The sequence below is a fragment of the Oxyura jamaicensis genome, chromosome 8, assembly GCF_011077185.1.
Source record: "Oxyura jamaicensis isolate SHBP4307 breed ruddy duck chromosome 8, BPBGC_Ojam_1.0, whole genome shotgun sequence".
NCBI classification, from domain to species: domain Eukaryota; kingdom Metazoa; phylum Chordata; class Aves; order Anseriformes; family Anatidae; genus Oxyura; species Oxyura jamaicensis.
The window spans coordinates 11971963-11989265 of NC_048900.1; the positions used below are offsets into that span (position 1 = coordinate 11971963).

Consider the following 17303-nt stretch of genomic DNA (forward strand, 5'->3'; position numbering starts at 1 on the left):
GACCATTCACCTGGGATGAACCTCTGGGTCATTAACTTTTCTTTGCTGCACCCGTTCCCCTGTAATAGCATTACTACCTTTTACTTGTCGTGCCGTTATTTAACATATAAGGATGGTTTGGTCCTTTTCTTTAAAAAGATGGCTACAATTCATGTTCCTTGATGTTATATTAAAACTCTAATGTGACATTTTACTACTGTAGCTTGAAAGTAGGGTGCTCTAGGGTTGGATAGCCACGCGGCAAGAAACACAAAACCCTTCCGGATTACTTAAAAAAAAAAAGGTTTTAAAGAACAACAACAACAAAAAGTCACTAGCACTATGTACAACTCCAGATGATAATTTAACCGACTATTAAACGGAGCTGTTAGTAATCCGTGGCTCTGGCAATCTGGGATGTTTGTTTGCAGTTTTGGTCCAGCTGATGTCATCTCTTGGGAGCGGATGAAAAGCTCCCAGGCTTTGAACTCTTCGCCTCTTCGCACAAGTTTAGCATTAGCCCGTCTGCCCGCCAGGTTAGCCAAGTCCCAAAGCACGGAAGGAGCCTCGCCTCGGTTACCCTTACCTGCTCCACCAGCACAGGAAGGTCCAGATCCCTTTGGGTGTGGGGGAAGGACTGTGTTAACACACCCTCAGCCAGGGGCTTTGCTTTGCAAACCTCCACAGGTGCTGGGAATTTGGGAGTGGACTCCAAAAAATGCCTTTTAGCCTGATCGTATTCAGATACAAGGTGGACGGGATGATGCGGTCTGGTGGCCCCCCACCCCCTGCTCCACTTGGCAGACCCCTGGCAGAGGACCAGCAGCTTCCTATGACCGATGCAAAAAGCTGTGCCTGAGCAGGTGGGGGAGACAGAAAGGATGCCTTAAAATTCACTTACAGTGCAATTGAGCATTCAGAGGCAGCACACTCGTGGCAGCAGGGCCTTTCCCCAGGCCTGCTGCGTGTTGCCACCAGCCCTGCCAGGAGGTGGGAGACCCGGGGGCGGCGGGGGATCGCTGTGTGCGCAGACAGGATGCCTGGCAGGATATGGGAGAGGGGGGATTTAGGGGCTATGGAGCACAAATCCATAGGAAACCAGACTTCATTCCGCCTCATGGAACAAATTGATTTTTTTTTTTCTCTATTCCCACTGCTAAATTGCAGGAAAATAAGTTAAAAATACACCCAATACTTTCCTTCTACTATTTTCCATGCAGCTCACCAGCTTGTTGCACAATGACCTGCGAAGGAGGAGGAGGAAGAGAAAGAGGAGGAGGAGGAGAGAGGCTGCATGGCAGCGAGATGGGGTCACTGGCATGAACTGCTGTGTCAGAAGATCCTGATGTGAAAGCCATGGGAGAAAGTCACCCCAACAGGGCAACGTGGGCTGTAAAGGATGCACCACCAGCCGAAGGGAAAGGCAGCGTTAGGGCCTGGAGAGGCGGTAGGCACAGCCCAGCCTTGCTCCCACCAGTGTCTCCCAGCTCCCCAGAAGCAAGCAGGTGTGGTTCCCTGATTTTGGCATTCTAAAATTATGAAAATCTGCCGGTTTAAGTGCCATTCAGCTCCGTGTGTGTGTGTTGGAAGGGCTGCTGTTGGCCAGCAGACTTTATTTGCCCTCTACAAGGAGGTGCTCGCAGGGATTTCTTCATTTTAGAGCAGGCGTGGATAACATCCCAGCACTGCAGCCCTCACGCAAGTCACCGTGTCCCCATGGTGCCAGTAGCCACCTCATTTTGTAACTCAGCATGAACTCCTTGGGCATCCCAACTGCTGCCAAAGCTTCCCAAAACCCAGTCTGTGCATCTGGAAGAGCCACCACCCTGCTCGACTGCACGTCCCCCTTGTCTTGGGGACGCAGGGGCCGGCCTCTCTTGCTTCGAGGCTGGGTGGTTGGTGGGAAGGAGGGGATGGGATGGAAAAACTGCTCTTCACTTGGGTACTGCCCTAGACATCAGCCCTGTTTTGTTTTAAGTGCCGACCCCACAGCTGGAGTGCTGGTTGTTTGGTGGCTCCCTCCCATGCTTGAGGCTGTGGCGCCTCAACGAATTGTCCTCCATGAAAATCTGGTCCTGGTGGGAATCTGTGCTCTGGGGACATTGGGTCTCACTGGGAACTGCTGTTCCTCCTCCGGGGAGCGGCGAGAGGCTTCCTGCAGAGACCAGGAGCAAAGGAGGGGCTGGTGCTCACCAGGGGGAGGCATGTGGCTGCTGGAGGAGGAGAGGGAGCAGGGTGTAAAGGCAGGACTTGGGACGTGGCAGATGGAAGATAATGCAGAGGGAGGCTCAGGATGGGTTGAGCATCCCCAGCAGGAGCACCCCAGACCCCCCCCGGGCATGCTGTGAAGGGCGGTGCTGGAGGCAGCCCTGCTGTGTCCTCATACCCGGCATCCTCAGGGCTTGCTGTGGCCTCCCTGCCTTCCAGCAGCAGCACAACCCCGGGCAGCTCAGCTGGTTTCCATCAGCACATCTGGCTCCAATTGCCTGCAGAAGGAAGGGCCCCACACACCCGGGCTGTGGTGACAAGGGGATGGGTGTTCGACAGCACCGAGCCGCCCTCGCCCCCCCAGGTGTCTGGTGATGGAGCGGGGCTCACCCAGCACACAGCCAACGCGAGGGGCTCTTCCTCGCATGTTCTCTTCCCATCGCCCCTCTCTGGGGCCGGGGCTGGTGACATGCTCATGCCAGGAGGACATTTGGGCTGTTGTTGCCTTCTGTAGCCTCGGCGCTGCCCCACGGCATCCATCAGGCCCCCAGCCTGCTGCCATCACTTGTGTTTTCCAGTCCTTCCCAACCTTTCCGCTCACCCGGCCGTGACTCACCTTCTCCGGCATCTGCAAGGGAGGCGTGCGGTGGAGGAAAGACAAACAGCTCCTAGCTCGGGTTTGGGCTGCTCAAACCCTGCCACGGAGCTGCCAGAGGGTGCAGGGGCTCCCTGGGGACCACCCCGCACCGGGGCAGGTGAGCGCTGAGAGCCGGTGTCTGGCTGGGGGGACATTGGTCTGACGGGGGGAGAGGCTTGGAATAGTCACATTGGCAAGGGGAAAGAGAAGCCCTGGAAGCTCTTTTCCCCAATGTCTATAAAAAGCAATATTTCCTCTGAACAATCCAGCCCCAAGGACATGACCAAACAGCGGGCTGCCCCCGGTCGGGATGTGGCCACAGGTCTGTAGATGTCCCCTGTCTTGGGGACATAGGATGTTTGCAGGGTTTGAGGACATCCATGGGACCGGGCTCAGCTGGCACTGTGGCATTAGCTTGTCGTGGTCCCTGTTACACTCCACGACGGTGGGTGCTGAAGTCACTGGCATCCCTTTGGGTTCACCACCATCTGATGGCAGACCTGGAGCCCAGCACCATGGTGCCACCCACCTCATGCAGGGCTTTCTGTCTGTACTTGCAAAGAATATGTGGTTGTTAAAAATTAAATTGATAAATGGCTTTCTAAAATTATTAAGCACATTTCTTATTGTTTTTGGTTTTAACTCTCTTGCCATGGAGCCACTTGGCATGTTGGGCACTGATGGGAGCCATCCTGTGCTCCCTGTCCCCAGAGAGGTGGCACCTGAAATACACAAACACACAAATTTCCTACTTTTATGGTGGGTTAATTACCAAAAGACACCTGCTGTGGGCCAGTTTGTGGCATGAGCAGTGAAAAGCAAAAAGAGACAGAGGTGATGGTCCCCTTCTTGCCTGGCTGCAAAATTGTCCTTGCAGCTGGTGGCACAGCACAGCTGCCTGGGTGGTAGCCTTAAATGTGGAGGGCATTGAGGTCCCCCCAAACCCAAAAGGCCTTCTCCTGGTGGGCTGAGACAGCGCTGGGGGAGTCCGTGGTTTGGGGCAGAGGAGGGCTGTGGGTCAGGGGGGTGCAGGTGCCGCTGGACCACCTCCGTCCCCAGCCCGTACCCCGTCAGCTGAAGCAAAGAGGCAGGAGAGGTGGTGGATGAGAAGATTATTTATTTTTCATAGATTTTTATAAAAAATAATTATCAAATACAAAAAAATAAAAATAGCAGCAGCCTCCGTTGTGAATAAAACCCTAAAGGGGACAAAAACCGCTCAGTGTCGCTATAGAAGAACAATATTTCGGTATGTAGAAGCTATTCAACCATGAGAAGCACAGACCTCTTCCAGCCAAGCCAGCACCTCCAGCCCCCCCGTCCCTTCCTGCCCGTGGTGATCAGGGACAAGCCATGACTGAGACCAGGATTTTCATGCAAAAAGTGTAAAATTTCAGCATCTAAATGCATAGGTGCCCAGGTAATGCTGACATCAGGCAGGTGACAAGATGCCAAGGCTTGAAATTCTCCCATCTCCCTCTGTGTGTCACCCTCACCTCGTGTATGTGTGGCCACCAGGTCCCCATGGCCACACCATGGCCACCATGACCCCATGGTGTCCCCCACTCTTGCTGTGCCTGTGCCTGGGGAGCCCTGGGTGTCCCCTTCCCTGTGATGGAGTGGGATGGGACACCTGAGCTGCACCTTCCATGGGGCATCAGACTCACAGAGGGCTTATTTTTCTTTTTCCATTTCCTTTTTTTTTTTTGGGGGGGATAGAAAAGTTGCTTGAAGCAAAAAATTGCAGCTCTGCCAAACTGACCGTACATTTGGGTGAAAAGATGGGGTGTTTTTGCTTGTGCGTGACAGGACCAGAAATGTCAAGAGGAGATGGGTCCCAGAACCCCCTTGAACATCCCTGCCTGGACCAGGGCAGGCAGCAAGGGCAGGACAGGATGTGACCAGCCCCATAATGGGAGCACTCAGGATAGGGAAAGGGCTCGGAGAAGGACACAGCGTCTCTTGCCTCGGTGCTGGTGTGATGCCCAGGTGCCTCTGCCCCCTACTCCTGTCCTCCAGCCAAATATAACTTTGGGAGATGCCTGACAAAAAGGGCTGTGAGGAGGATGCTAGCAAAAGCCAAAGGATGCCTTGAAAATCCCTGGTCTCTCCACACCGTGTCACCCTCTCTCCATCACTCCTGCACCAGACAAACCCTGGCTTGGAGCCTGACTCCACCGGCTCAGGCCAGGCACCGAGGGGCTGGAGAGCCTCCTGGGGCTGCAGAGCCTGCTGCACACCGATGGGTTTCCGTGCTCCTGCTCTGGGGTCCCTTCTCCGCTCTCCTCCTTCCATCCCTTTTCTCTTTGCAGCACAAAGACATCGGTGACAGCCCCAGCTGGAGCTGGGCCCTTCTCAGCCTGCCACATTGTGGGGCTGGCCCGGGCTCCCAAGCCAAGCTTCGGGGGGGGGGGGGGCAAAGTTTCTAGCTGGGCCTTTTCGGGGTGAGGAGAGAATCTGAAGATTTTCACTTGGTATCTACAGGAGGAAGAAACTCATGGACTGGATGTGCAGTGCAATGGGCTGGGCCATGGAGATAGCAATAAGGAAAAGCTCAACAGGAGAAGATGATGCTCAAGGTGTCCTGAGAAGTCATCCGGGTCCTGTCCATCCCTGTTCTACAGGGCCTGGTCTCCCCCAAGAGCTGCTGACTGAAGCCCATGCTTGGAGATGTGGGGAAAGAAAAGAAGGGCCACTTCAGCTTCCTTCATCTCAGAGCATCACAGTTATTCCAGCTTGCCCATCACATCCCTCGTCTAGCTGGATCTCACCAGCTGTGGTGAGTCCAGGGCACAGCAACACTTCTCAACCTCAAAATCCTGTTCCAGAACCAGCAGCAGGCAAATCCCAAGGGCAAAACTTGCCTTCAGCGGATACCAAGAATACCTCGAGGCTCTGGCCTCCATGCCTCCCACCTGGGAGCTCTCTCCCGGCTTGGCTGGAGTGTTTGGCTTCTCTCTCTGTCCTCCTTCCAGCTCCCTCTCAGCAAACGAGGGGGAATTCCCTGCTCTTCCCGCCCGGACCTGCCCTTTTCCCAATGGTTTGTACTTCACAGCAGCATGGGTGTGTGACAAAGGGTATCCTTTCTCAGCTTCATCAAGAGCAAAGAAAATATAATATATATTTTTATATATTATATATATATATGTATATATATATATAATTAAGTTTAAATATTTGCGGAGATCACAACTACCTCGACCTTGCTAAAAGAAGCCTGTACAGCAGAGGGAGGGGGGTGAATAGTGACAAAATCCAGAGCAAAGACAAATGCTCAGACTCCGGTCCAGGACACATGTCCGTGGCAGCGTCTGGGCTCTTGGTGCTGGACCCTGTGCTGAGCCCCTCGGGCCAGACCCCGAAGTCCCGGGCAGGAGCCTGTGGGGCAGGGTGCGGTGATGGGGATGGGACCGCCTGGCCTCCTGTTCCACAGCCACCACTGCTCGGTGGCTTCCACTGCCATCCTCCTGCCCGGCTCGTCCTCAGGCCTCCTGCCCCTGGCACCCTGCCACCACCTGTTGGTGCCCCTTCGCTCCTCAGGCGCTCGCCTGACTGACAGAGGTCCTCCATGGCCCTGCTACTGGTTCTCCTCCGCCGCCGGGTCACGGCACGTGCATTCGTCCTGGTCACAGTCAGCAGCAAATGGGATCACCTGGAGGGACACAAGGGAGAGGTAAGCCCAGACCAAGTCTCTGCTTTGAGGCCCCTGGCCTGCCAGCAGCTCTGCAGCTCCACCAACCCTCTCCGCCTCGGTACGGACAGACTTTGGGCTGATGTTGGTGTCGTGGTGACTGCTAGGCTCTACCAGAAAACAGCTCCACCACGGGGTGTCCCCAGTGGTAGCTGCAACCCACAGCTGAAGTTTGTTCTTAGCGTTTTCCTCTTCAGCAACTTGCATTTCAAATTTTGCCATCGGGGTCAGCTTCAGTCTTGTGCTCCAAAAGTCAAACCCTCAGGAGAACTGTCTCCTGGTGGGTGTTAACCATTTGGACTAGGTGAGGCACGTCTAGATTTCAGTTTTACTTTGACCCATGTTGGAAAGCCCCATGTCCATGCCCGAGCTCGTGGTGCTGTCCTTCAACCTACTGCTGGCTCTTCCTGGCTCAGCCATAGCACGGAGGTTGCACAGCCTTGTCTTTTGCACTCCTTGGAGGAGCTCATGCTGCTGGAGAGCTGGGACCCGGGGGGGACACAAGCTGGGGCTGGGGCTCCTGAGAGCCATGGGACTGAACCCCCCTGCCTTCCACTGCAAACCCATCCTTTATTTTGGCCAGAAATGCAGATGTTTCAAACCCTTGAGAGCCATGCCTGGCTCTGAGATGTGATATCGGTACACAGGTTTCACTCATCACTTGGGTGTAAAGCCTTTTCTCTCCTATCTCAGCTGGATCTTCCCAGGATTTCATTTTTCCCTTTCTCTCCGTATGTGTGTGTGATGAAAGGAAAAATGATTCAAGCTCCACAACAAAGATGAGAAGATCCAAATTCACATATTTTTGCAGTGAGAAATTATCTCATGCCCTATGGTTTGTTTTGCTGTTGGATATGTTTAGGAAGGATGGGCTGTGAGTTATGGATAGCGAGTTAGATGGGAGGGGTGGTTGTGGTGGGAGACAAAGAAGGGTCTGCGCAACTCTTCCACTGAGTTGCTCCCTCTGCTATTCCTCCTTCTTTCCCCCGAGTACTGGGAGGGAAACACAACCCACAGCAGATGCCAACGGACCATGCCAAATGCCAAAGTCCCTTGAGATTGCTCTGTTATACAACAAGGTGACTTCTGACTCACCATGACTAGCACTATGATGGAAATCATTTATTTGGGACTTATTTCCCAAAATGAGAGGGAATCCTGTGAGCTTCAGCGGGAGCTGGGTTGAGCTCTCAGTCCCGCTGGCGTGGGTCCAAACCTCACGGTAATCAGTGGAACCGATGTCTATCAGCTTCAGCTGGCTTTGGTTTAAAATCATGGGTTGTTGATGGGAGAATTGCCTTGCAGGCCAGTTTCTGCAGCCAGGAAAGCCGAACAACATGGCTAGCAGTGACCACTTAATCCTACATCCAGGCCTGCTCTCACTTACCTTCCTGGAGGACAGTGTGGAGGAGCAGCAGTCACCGCCGTCGTACTGGCAGTATGCCCGGTTGTTGATGGTGTCACACCAGCCATCTGCTTGGAAAGGCTAGAGAAAGGAGTCATAGATGAAAGGGTTATTCAAAAGTGGAAGGTTCCCCCCAGAAGCAGAGATCCTTGCTCCTCAGCAATGCCACCACGCACCCCTGATGAGGCAGGGCCTTGTTCCAGGATGCACAGCCCACCTCAAGCCAAGGGCCACCAGAAGACGGTGCTCGCAGGGCAGCAGCTCTGGGATGGGCTTCCTCTGCCCAAGGGGATTGTGCCGGGAAACAAGAAGGCAAACCCACACTGCTCGAGGGGGCCCCAGATTGAGTGCCACAAGACCCCATCCCACGCAGCACTTCTCCACAGAGCCAAGTGCAACCCACCTAGGAATGAGTTCAGCACCTCACCCGCTCGTCCACCTTCCAACACCGTCCTCATGCAAGGCCCCCGTAATCCTGCTCTCTGCGTGCTCACTGCCAGGGCAGGGCTCGGTGCGAGGCTGGCCCAGCTCTTCCCTCCATCACCCCTCTTCCCAAAGAGCTTGGCTCTGAGGTTGAGGCTGGTGACATGGCTTGGGCAGCTAAGAACAGAGAGGCTGTTATGAGGAGCAACAGAGCATCTCTTGGACTATGAGAGAGGTTTGGCAAGGTCAGGAGCCCCCCAGAAGCACTTGTGCCCAAGCCAAGCCAGCACTGGCAAGTGCTGGTTGCAAGGCCTAAGCCTTTTCCAGAATGCTCCTGGTACGGCCCTGACCCCAGTGGACATGCCCCCAAATTCCTCTGGGTTCTCCAGTAGAGGCTCTAGCCCAGTCCACAGCACACGGCTCCACCAAACCTTGCCAGGTTGGAGTGCAAGGCTATTATCTGGTGTCTGGGTGGGAAGAAGAGAAGGGATCTTTGAGCACTAGCTCCCTGTAGGCAAAATCCAACTCTGGCTTGAGTGGAGAGGGCATCAGCCTCCTGATGAGTTAGTGGGGTGACGGTGCCCAGCTTGCCCTTGTGCAGCCCAGACAAATGCCCCATCATTAGCAACCTCCTGTACTTTCAGCTGTAATGTGGAAACAGAAAGCTATTCCAACAGAACAGCTTTCTGACCAGAAATATTAAATGGCACAAACAGCCATTCAGAAATCCACTTTATTTTCTTTTTTTGTTGTTGTTGTTATGTTTAGTTACATGAGTCATCTGATCAGAGAAGAGAAACAAGCAACTGGAGCTGAGCAGCAGCCAAGTGGGGCTGCGAAACGAGGCCGTGCGACGGGTGCAACTGAACTGTGTGCATGTGGAGCACTTGCAAAAAGCTGTCAGGAACGATCTGCAGCTGAGGTTTATTTATCGCAGATCCACATCAGCCCCGCCAAGCAACAACCAAATGTGCTAACAGAACGGAGAGTCCATTCATTAGCTGGGTGATTAGTAACGAAATAATTCTCCCGCTCTGCGCTGGTAGCTGCTGGCCCAGCAACCGTGGCCGTCCTCCAGGAGGACCGCTGTCATCAGAGAGGCTCCTGGTGGAAACCTGGCCATCCATCCCTTTGCTCATGAAAGCAGCCGGCCCATTTCACTCGGTCTGGAGGCCCCAGGTGACAACAGGGCTTAGGGAAACGTTCCCGACCCCAGCCTTTGGTGGCCACTCACCCACAGCGCTGCTAAACCACGCAGCAGCCTGCAGAGAAATGTCACCGCACCGGGACCGCCCCATATCGACCGTGCTGAGGCCACCGATTCACACCAGAGCCGAGCCCAAACCAGGAAACCAACGTGTCTTTTTTTCAGCCCTAGACTGGAGCCCAACACAGCCCCTCTGCTCCCCCCATTGCAGGGAACAGGCGCAGGGGTTATGGCGAGCTGCTGAACCCGTCGGCGCTAGCGCTGCTGCATCCACCTACAGCCCCTGGGGCTAAGCCGGGCAGCTGAGGAGGGGGTTTCTTTTTGTGCCCTCAGCTGCTCATCCAAACCTCTTTCCACCCCAGGAACCACTGCACCTGACTTCCCAGGGAATGTTGGCAAACAGCACAGCTGCCAGAAGATGCACGAAGCCCTGGAGCCAAGCTTGTCCTGGAGCTGGGCTCTGCACGATGGCTCTCACCTCGTGCCTCGCAGAAGTCACCAGCACTCCCAGCCCCTTGGAAGTTAAGGAGGACCGCTGGCATTTCTCCCATGAGGAAGCTGAGGAAGAGAGGCAGCGTGGTTGCTGGTTTTGGCCAGCTGAGACCCACATTGGTTCTCCATGGGGACATCCACCTCTGTTTGAAGGCCAGAGGACCTCAGGGTGCGATTTCTCCAATGCAATAGGGCACACACTCCTCGTCTTCTTCCAGAGAAAAGCACCGGTGGTGAGCAAAGGATGGTGAGCAAATGTCTCTGGGCCGAGATGTGGTGGGCTGGGGTGGCGATGCTGGGGCTGGCAGGTGCGGGGACGCAGGCTGGGGGATGGCCGCTGGCGGGGACGCGCTCTGGATGCGATTTGCTTTCGCGGCAGAGTTTTTCCTTGAGCTTTGCTCCATGTGTCATGACTCACTGGCAAAACAACACCTGCTGCTCCTGCAGTTTCCATCTAATTACTGCAGAGGATTGCCGGTCCCGGCTGCACAGGTCTGAAATGATTTCCAGATTGTGTCTTGTGTTCAAGGTGGGGGAGGACAGAGGCAGGGACAGGATGAGCAAGAAGAGGCTCTTGCTTTCTCCCTACATCTATTAGGGCTAATTGCCCCCCTCCCCTCAAGCCGCCGGAGCCCGTACCCCACCCTAAACAAATACAGGCTCCTATGGCAACACTTGTTGGGGAAACTTAACAGCTCATGCTCCGAATTACATTGGAAAAACATATGAGGGGAAAATAAGAAATGACTAATTGGACCGGAGGCTCCAGAGAGCCAGGAGCAGGGGTTGGGGACCGCCAGGCCTGCTCCTCGCAGCCCTGGGATGGGCTGGGACAGTCTCAGTACTTACAGGGCTGCAGCAGATCAAGGTGAGCTACCAGGGATGGGCTGGCGAGGAGATGCTGCACCTCTCAGCAGATCCCCAGGGGAGACACCACGGATCCTGTCGCTTTGCCCAGAGAGCCTCCAGCTGGTTTCAGTCTTTGTGAGCAGAAAGAGAAACCTATGGTGCTGCTGGATGCCCTTCATTTATGGGGGCACGTCCGTGGGCTTTGGCTTTCCTCTGTCCATACTTGCATGAGTCACATTGCGGTCTTGCAAGAGTCATGACCAGGGAGGACATGGGCAGTGCAACCAGCTACAAACAGGTGATATGAGAGACAAAATCACCTACAGCAGCCTGTCTTTGAGCCATGCAGCTCTGCAGGAAGCAATGCCAGCATGGGGTGAAGGGAGGTTGGAGCATGCCGGTGACTCCCAGAAGGACCTGTAAGTGTTTTAGGATGTGACAGGGAGCTGCTTGTCCAGGCTGCGTGCCACCGTGAGCCGGGCTATGTCATACATCTTCTTTGTTCAGACAGGAGCATCGCCAGGACATGTGTTAGCACGTGGAGATCGGCATCTGGCACTGCAGGGCCCAGGGAATGCGCTGCCCTAATAAAAATAGTAACCACGCATCCAGTGTTTTGCTCACAGCTTTTTCCTCCATCCCTGCAGAGCCCCCAGGGCTGGGGCTGAACTCGCTGGCTCTGTCCCCATAGCTGGCTGATCCAAATCTGACATGCAGGGTGCCCAGGGCCACCTCCTTGGCTCTTGCCCCAGTGTCATCGGTGAGGTGGACAGGGTCCAGATGCTTTCTTCAAACTGCCTTATGAGTTGATTCACTGCAAAAGAGCCTGGAAGGGTGTGGCAGGAATGGTCGTGAGCAAGACAGCCGGAGAGGCTGGGTTTGGGGAAGGCAGCGAAGCACGGCGGATAAACCACAGATGCCATCGGTACTGAACATATTTTGGTGCTGCGTCACAGGCAGTTGGTCAACAGTTTGTCTCAGGAATGCATGTTTTGCTCTGGCTGAGCAGACCTGAAGCCCCAGTACCTTGCTTTTGGCAATGACCCATTCCAGATGCTTCAGAGGAAGGTTGAAAAAAGAAAAAAAAAAATGCAGCATGCACCTGACCAATTATGTACTGAACAGCTCTACTGCACTGCTGCAGAAAATACTTGTGATTTCAATCTGCCCCTAGCTAGAAAAAGCCCAGATCCCCAATTTGTGGGGATTAATCCAGGCTCAATAAGCAAAATGTTTTCTCCCAGCCTCCAGGAGGCTGTACAGGTCCTGGGCTTTGCAGGGCTTTGGTGATCCCATCCAAAGAGGACACACAGGTCCTCATGTCCTTCACTTTGGGCATCAGTATTTTGGGCTTTGATGTGGAAGGCCTTGGACAATGTACATGCTAGGATGGCCACATGCCACAGGTGCCTCTCTGGAAAGCTGTAGCTTTCAATGCAGCCCCGGAGGAGCATCATTTTGGCACGGGGACCAGCCCTGGAAATGCTGCTGCTGCTCTCAGCCCCACACCTTGTGCATTGGCTTCGTCGCTGCTGCTTCTGCTCTTGTGGCATGAGTGTCTCCCAGGGCTTGGGTGGGAAGACTGGAGAAGCCCAAAGGGAGATGGTGCAACAAGGCAGACAGGGACATGACTAAGTGATAAACCTCCACCAGGGACTTGCTGCAAATCTCACAGCATGTACGAGAAAGCTGCTGCAGGGAGGAGGATGGTGAGCACAAGGAGGCTGCACAAGACCTGGGCCACCATAGTCCCCAGGCAAGGTGCTTCAGAGAGCTCTGCTATTTCAGGATATCTCTTGGAGGACGTGAAGGGTGCCCAAAGCCTTGTTAAAAGGCTGGTTCACTCAACCCTGCTGCGCATCCACCACCCCACAGTCTTTACTTGGGTCCCTAAAAATTCCCCTGTGGAAAAATCCGTCTCCATCCCTTCAGCATCACTCCAAAGCACTGTTCCCTTACAGAAAACACAGGCTGCTCTCAGTCCCTCCAGCCACAGCCACAGCTAAAGGGATGCTCCAGCACAGTGTCCCCAGGATGCATCCCTTCCTTGCACACACTGATGCTGGTGGGGCAGAGAGCCCGGCAATTCTTGGCTCCCCTGGCTTGCCCAGGGAAGTTGACGGGGAATGCAGACTGTGGGAGGAAATGACAATGTTCATTGTTTGGATTAAATATTTTTCTTGGCCCTCTCTCTGTTGCAGCGTGTCTTTTATTTCATTATTTTTTCTCCCCCCTCCCCGACACCCCAAGCATGCTGACTTTCCCTCTCTCTTTCCTGAGGCTCTCCAGCACGCAAGGAGGAAATCAGCTCAGAAAAACACAGGGAGGGACAGAGAGGGAACAGAGCTGGCTTCTGCTCAAAAGCTTTTTTGGGATGCCTCACTGCCCTGGGCCACTTCAAACAGCAAGCAAGTGCTACCTGGCCGACTTCACCCAGGGAAAGAGAACTCTAGAGAGGAGAGATCGAGAAAATTGGCAAGAAGCACCCGGGACGAGTGGCTCGAGGAAGAGGAAAGAGAAATTCCTGCAGACCCAGCGCGTGACCCAATATTTCTGCACTACCTAGTTTCTGTGCTGCTTTTGAACTGTCACAGCTGTCCCTTGGAGCCACGTGCCCACAGGATGGCTTGCTTGGAGAAGTCACAGACCTGCCCCAACACCTCTGACACAGCCAGAAACCAAAACAGAGAAACGCCGGTTGTTTCTGACTTTGCTGGTGTCCCTGAGCCATTCCTTATCAGCACAACGGGCAGGCTGCTTTCATCACCTTCTCAGGTCTTCAGGAAAATCTGCTCCAGTTCTGGCATCCTGCGGCCCACGCCTCATAAAGAAAACAGAGGCTGGCTGCTTGAGAAAGAGCACTCCATGTACTCGAAGGAATACTTGAAGGAAGAAGGGATGGGCTGAAAGGAGGCACCCTGCTGTCTGGTTTCAGCCTATGTGCCTTGGACTGTGGTGCCCAAGGCAAGCAAGCAACTGCCCGGCTCCCAGCAGCCTTGGTAATTTGGAGGTGCTGCAGGCAAAGAGGGTCCCGTGGACATTGGGTTTCCTGCAAACATGTGGGCCCAGGGATGTTTCTTCAGCCCTGACCCACGCTCCTCTGAGAGCATCTCAGCAGATGGCAATCTGGAAAGGGCTCTGCACAGCCTGTGGGGGCAAGAGGGAAGGAGGGGATGGGAAGGTGGTGTAGGTGTACCGCATGAGAGCAGATCTTTGCCTGAATAAAAGCATCTGTGTCCGTGATTTGGTCATGGTGGGCTCCCCTTAGCCTCATCCTTTCTACACGCTGATCTCAGTGCTCACAGAAGATGAGGGGAGGAAGCACCCAGAAGCAGCAGAGAGCAGGCAAGGGGGAGCACAGGGAGATGCTGCATGGAGACAGTGCTCCTGGCAAGCCTGGGGCTCCCCGAGGTGGGTCCCCGCACGCAGGAAGCCTGGGCTTCCCCTGCCACGAGCACCAGCCTGCCGTCCTGCCCCAGCACCTCGCCTGCTGCCAGGCGGGGGATCTCCTGCCAAGCCGTTCGTGCAAAATATGTTGCAGGATAGAACGGGTTATGGAAAACAAGCCCTGAAAACCACAAGGGCCTCCTGACCCACTTGTATCTGGTTTCTGCCAAGTTCTTGTTACAGATCTTAAACAGAAAGAAAAACAATGTACGAGGGATGAAGGAGCTGAAGGGGAATATTCGTGTTGGAAGAGCAGTTGGCTGGGCTACACTTGGGGATGTTTGTTTATTATCCAATGCAACTTGCTGATTTTTATTTCAGCGGGTGCTTTCAGTGGCTTTCCACTCCTCTGTCTGCGCTCCTGGCTGCACGAAGGCTCTGCAGAGAGCGGGGAGAGTGGGACGGGGGGCTCTGCAACCTGTCCCTTTCACCATGCTCCTGTGCGATTCCTTTGCTTCCCTCTGGTTGCTTTGTCTCTTAAGAAAATGTGATCTCTGTAATCACACTTCACATGTGTGCAGGGGACAAAGGTCCTCTCCTGCTCATACAGCCCTGCCTGGTCCTTTTTGTATCTATTTAAGTATCCTATGTTCACAAATATTTTAAATCCCTTTCTGAACTTAAAGCTACTGCCCACCTCTGCAGCCTCACCTGCCAGCCAGGTTCAGAGTTCAGGGCTCACTGTGTACAAGATATTTTCTTTCACCTGTTTGAAACCCCCTTGCCAGCCTCTGGCAGTGCTCCCTAGTTCTGCGTCCATCTTACCCAGCACCTCTGTGACTTGGCAAACCTCCAGCCACCTCCTGCTCTCCAAACTGGAGAGTACCAGTCTTTTCAGGATGCCTAGCTGTGGCATCCCTTTAATTGATTTGATTACTTCACTGCATCCTCTGGAGATGTGGAGGCCACAGACGTGCCAAGGGAGGGTTTTATGCATAGCGGTGAGAAGGGCCAAGGATCCTTCAGGGTCCTCGGCCACCTGTTGGTTCACGAGCCGCAGTAAGAGCTTGCAGCCAGAACCACGCTTTGATCCCTAACTCCTAATTGCCACGGCAATTACTCAGGAAAACCACGAAAGAGAGAACAGCTTAGCATTTTACGATCGCGATAACACGGTCGGCAGCACGCGCAAGGGCAGCGAGACCTTGTCCTCGTGTGGCGAACACCTGAGAAGGCCCCAGCAGCTCGGCCTGCCGGCACCCAGCACACCCGGCAGACATCCTGTGGCCAAGCCTCCGGCCGTGCCCCAGCCTCAGGCAGAGCCCCCCAGCCTTCCCCTTGGCCGTCACCCTCTGCCTTTCCCCAGAAGGGCACCTACCAGGATTAAAACTGCAATTAACCCTTTGCTGCCCTCATGCCACAGAGAAACAGAGCCGGGGGTGAGGTCAGCATGTTGCAGGAGGTCTTGGCTGCCTGTGTCTGCTTGATCACTGCGAGAGCAGCCCTTGTTCCTCTGAGCAGGGTGGTGGCGGTGGCTCCATCCTGTGAGTAATGCTGAGTGAACACGGTGATGATAAAATAAGTGAGCTTTTCCACTGGAACCACAGTATGAAAAGAGAGGAGTCCCTGCGGAGGGAGAAATCGGGGTGCAGAGCTGGCGAGTAGCGTGGACTGGAAGATGCTCTCCTTTCAGAGATGTGGCAAATACTGGCCACCCTCATGCACGGACCGAGCACAGCACCAGGCCCACGGTGGGGAGGAGAGCCTTCTCTCCTCCTCCTCCACCCAGCCCCAAGCCCCCTCCTCTCTCTCCCTGGTGCTGCCATCTGTTTTTCTACTGATGGCAGGGGATGAGATGTTCCGCTGGCCCTCGAGAGGCGAAGCGTGCTCAGCTCTAACTCGTATTCCTGATGAGCTCCTGGAAGGCTTTGCATCCCGAACTACGTGCCTCCGCGCCGCGGGGATGGGGAACTTGGCAAGGTGCAGCGAGAGACCGGGAGGCAGATGGATGACCAGATTAATGGAAAGAGAAAGGAGGTGGGGAGAGGAGCGAGGGATGAGCAGGCAGGCTGGTCTCGCCGCCAGAGTTTGAGAATGATGAGCGAGCATCTCTCTGATGCCACTGCGTGGTGACTTGAAATTTCCAGCAGGAGATGGGTGAGGTGGGGCCGGGTGGGTTGAGGCTGGGCTTGGTGGCTGCTGCCATGCCCCAGCCTGAAGTGGCTGAGGGTGGAACCCTAGCTGAGGTGGCCAGGTGAGAACGCTTCCTCACCCAACGTGCTCTCTGCCATCAATGGAGAGACAATGACATCTCTGAGGGGTGACTTGGACCTGAGGGGATCTGGACAGGCCATTGGAGCAGCAGTTGACTGGTCAGTGGAGAGCAGAGGCTGGGCTCCTAAAGGAGGTACCCCTGGTGAGGGATTGCTGTGAAATGAGGAGGAATCTGGGACTAAGGTGGCCTGCACAGCTGGCAAGTCAAGCTGAACCATGTCACACCCAAGAGGAGCTAAAAAAGCAGAACATTTGTTGTGCAGGTAAATGAAGGAGACACAAAAATAAGGGATGGGGAGGGAGGTGTCATGCAGCAAAGCCAGATGAATGGGTTGTATTCCATCTCTATCCTACTCTTCCCATCTGATGTCCCCACATCCCACAAGAATTTGGCCCCCAAGTGAAATGACCTCCAAGATCTGCAGGGCTTTTGGTCACAAGGATGGAAGCAGGAGAGGGAGGGCAGTGAGGCGATGTGGTTGCAAGCAAGCACAGATGAGGTGGGAATGATGTTCAAGGCATTTCTCCTGGTCAAATGAGGGGACTGGTATCACCTCTCTTCTTCCCAGTGCCAAATAGACCCCAGAGAAATACTTTGAATGAGACAGTTTTGGTAGTAGTTGTGCTTTGTGGCAATATAATGACTACTATAAAACCCATGTTAAAAAATACAATAAGATAAAATAAAATAAGATAAGATAAAATAAAATAAAATAAAATAAAATAAAATAAAATAAAATAAAATAAAATA

The 17303-nt window shown here is 54.1% G+C and overlaps 1 protein-coding gene and 1 long non-coding RNA gene across 2 annotated transcripts in view; one reads left to right on the plus strand and one right to left on the minus strand.

Moving 5' to 3' along the window:
* Positions 1-3924: 3924 nt before the first annotated feature.
* The window catches only part of PAPPA2 (pappalysin 2), a gene marked incomplete at its 5' end in the record, with an annotated part of 70571 nt that continues 57192 nt past the window's right edge, over positions 3925-17303 (minus strand). Inside the window, 2 exons of the mRNA XM_035333376.1 lie at positions 3925-6476; positions 7903-8001. Of these exons, the coding sequence (XP_035189267.1) occupies positions 6402-6476; positions 7903-8001 (174 nt within the window). The remainder of the gene's footprint in view (positions 6477-7902; positions 8002-17303) is intronic.
* Positions 9925-13783, plus strand: LOC118170900. The gene is made up of 2 exons (XR_004752916.1): positions 9925-10289; positions 13181-13783. It is a non-coding gene; the product is annotated as an uncharacterized LOC118170900 (long non-coding RNA).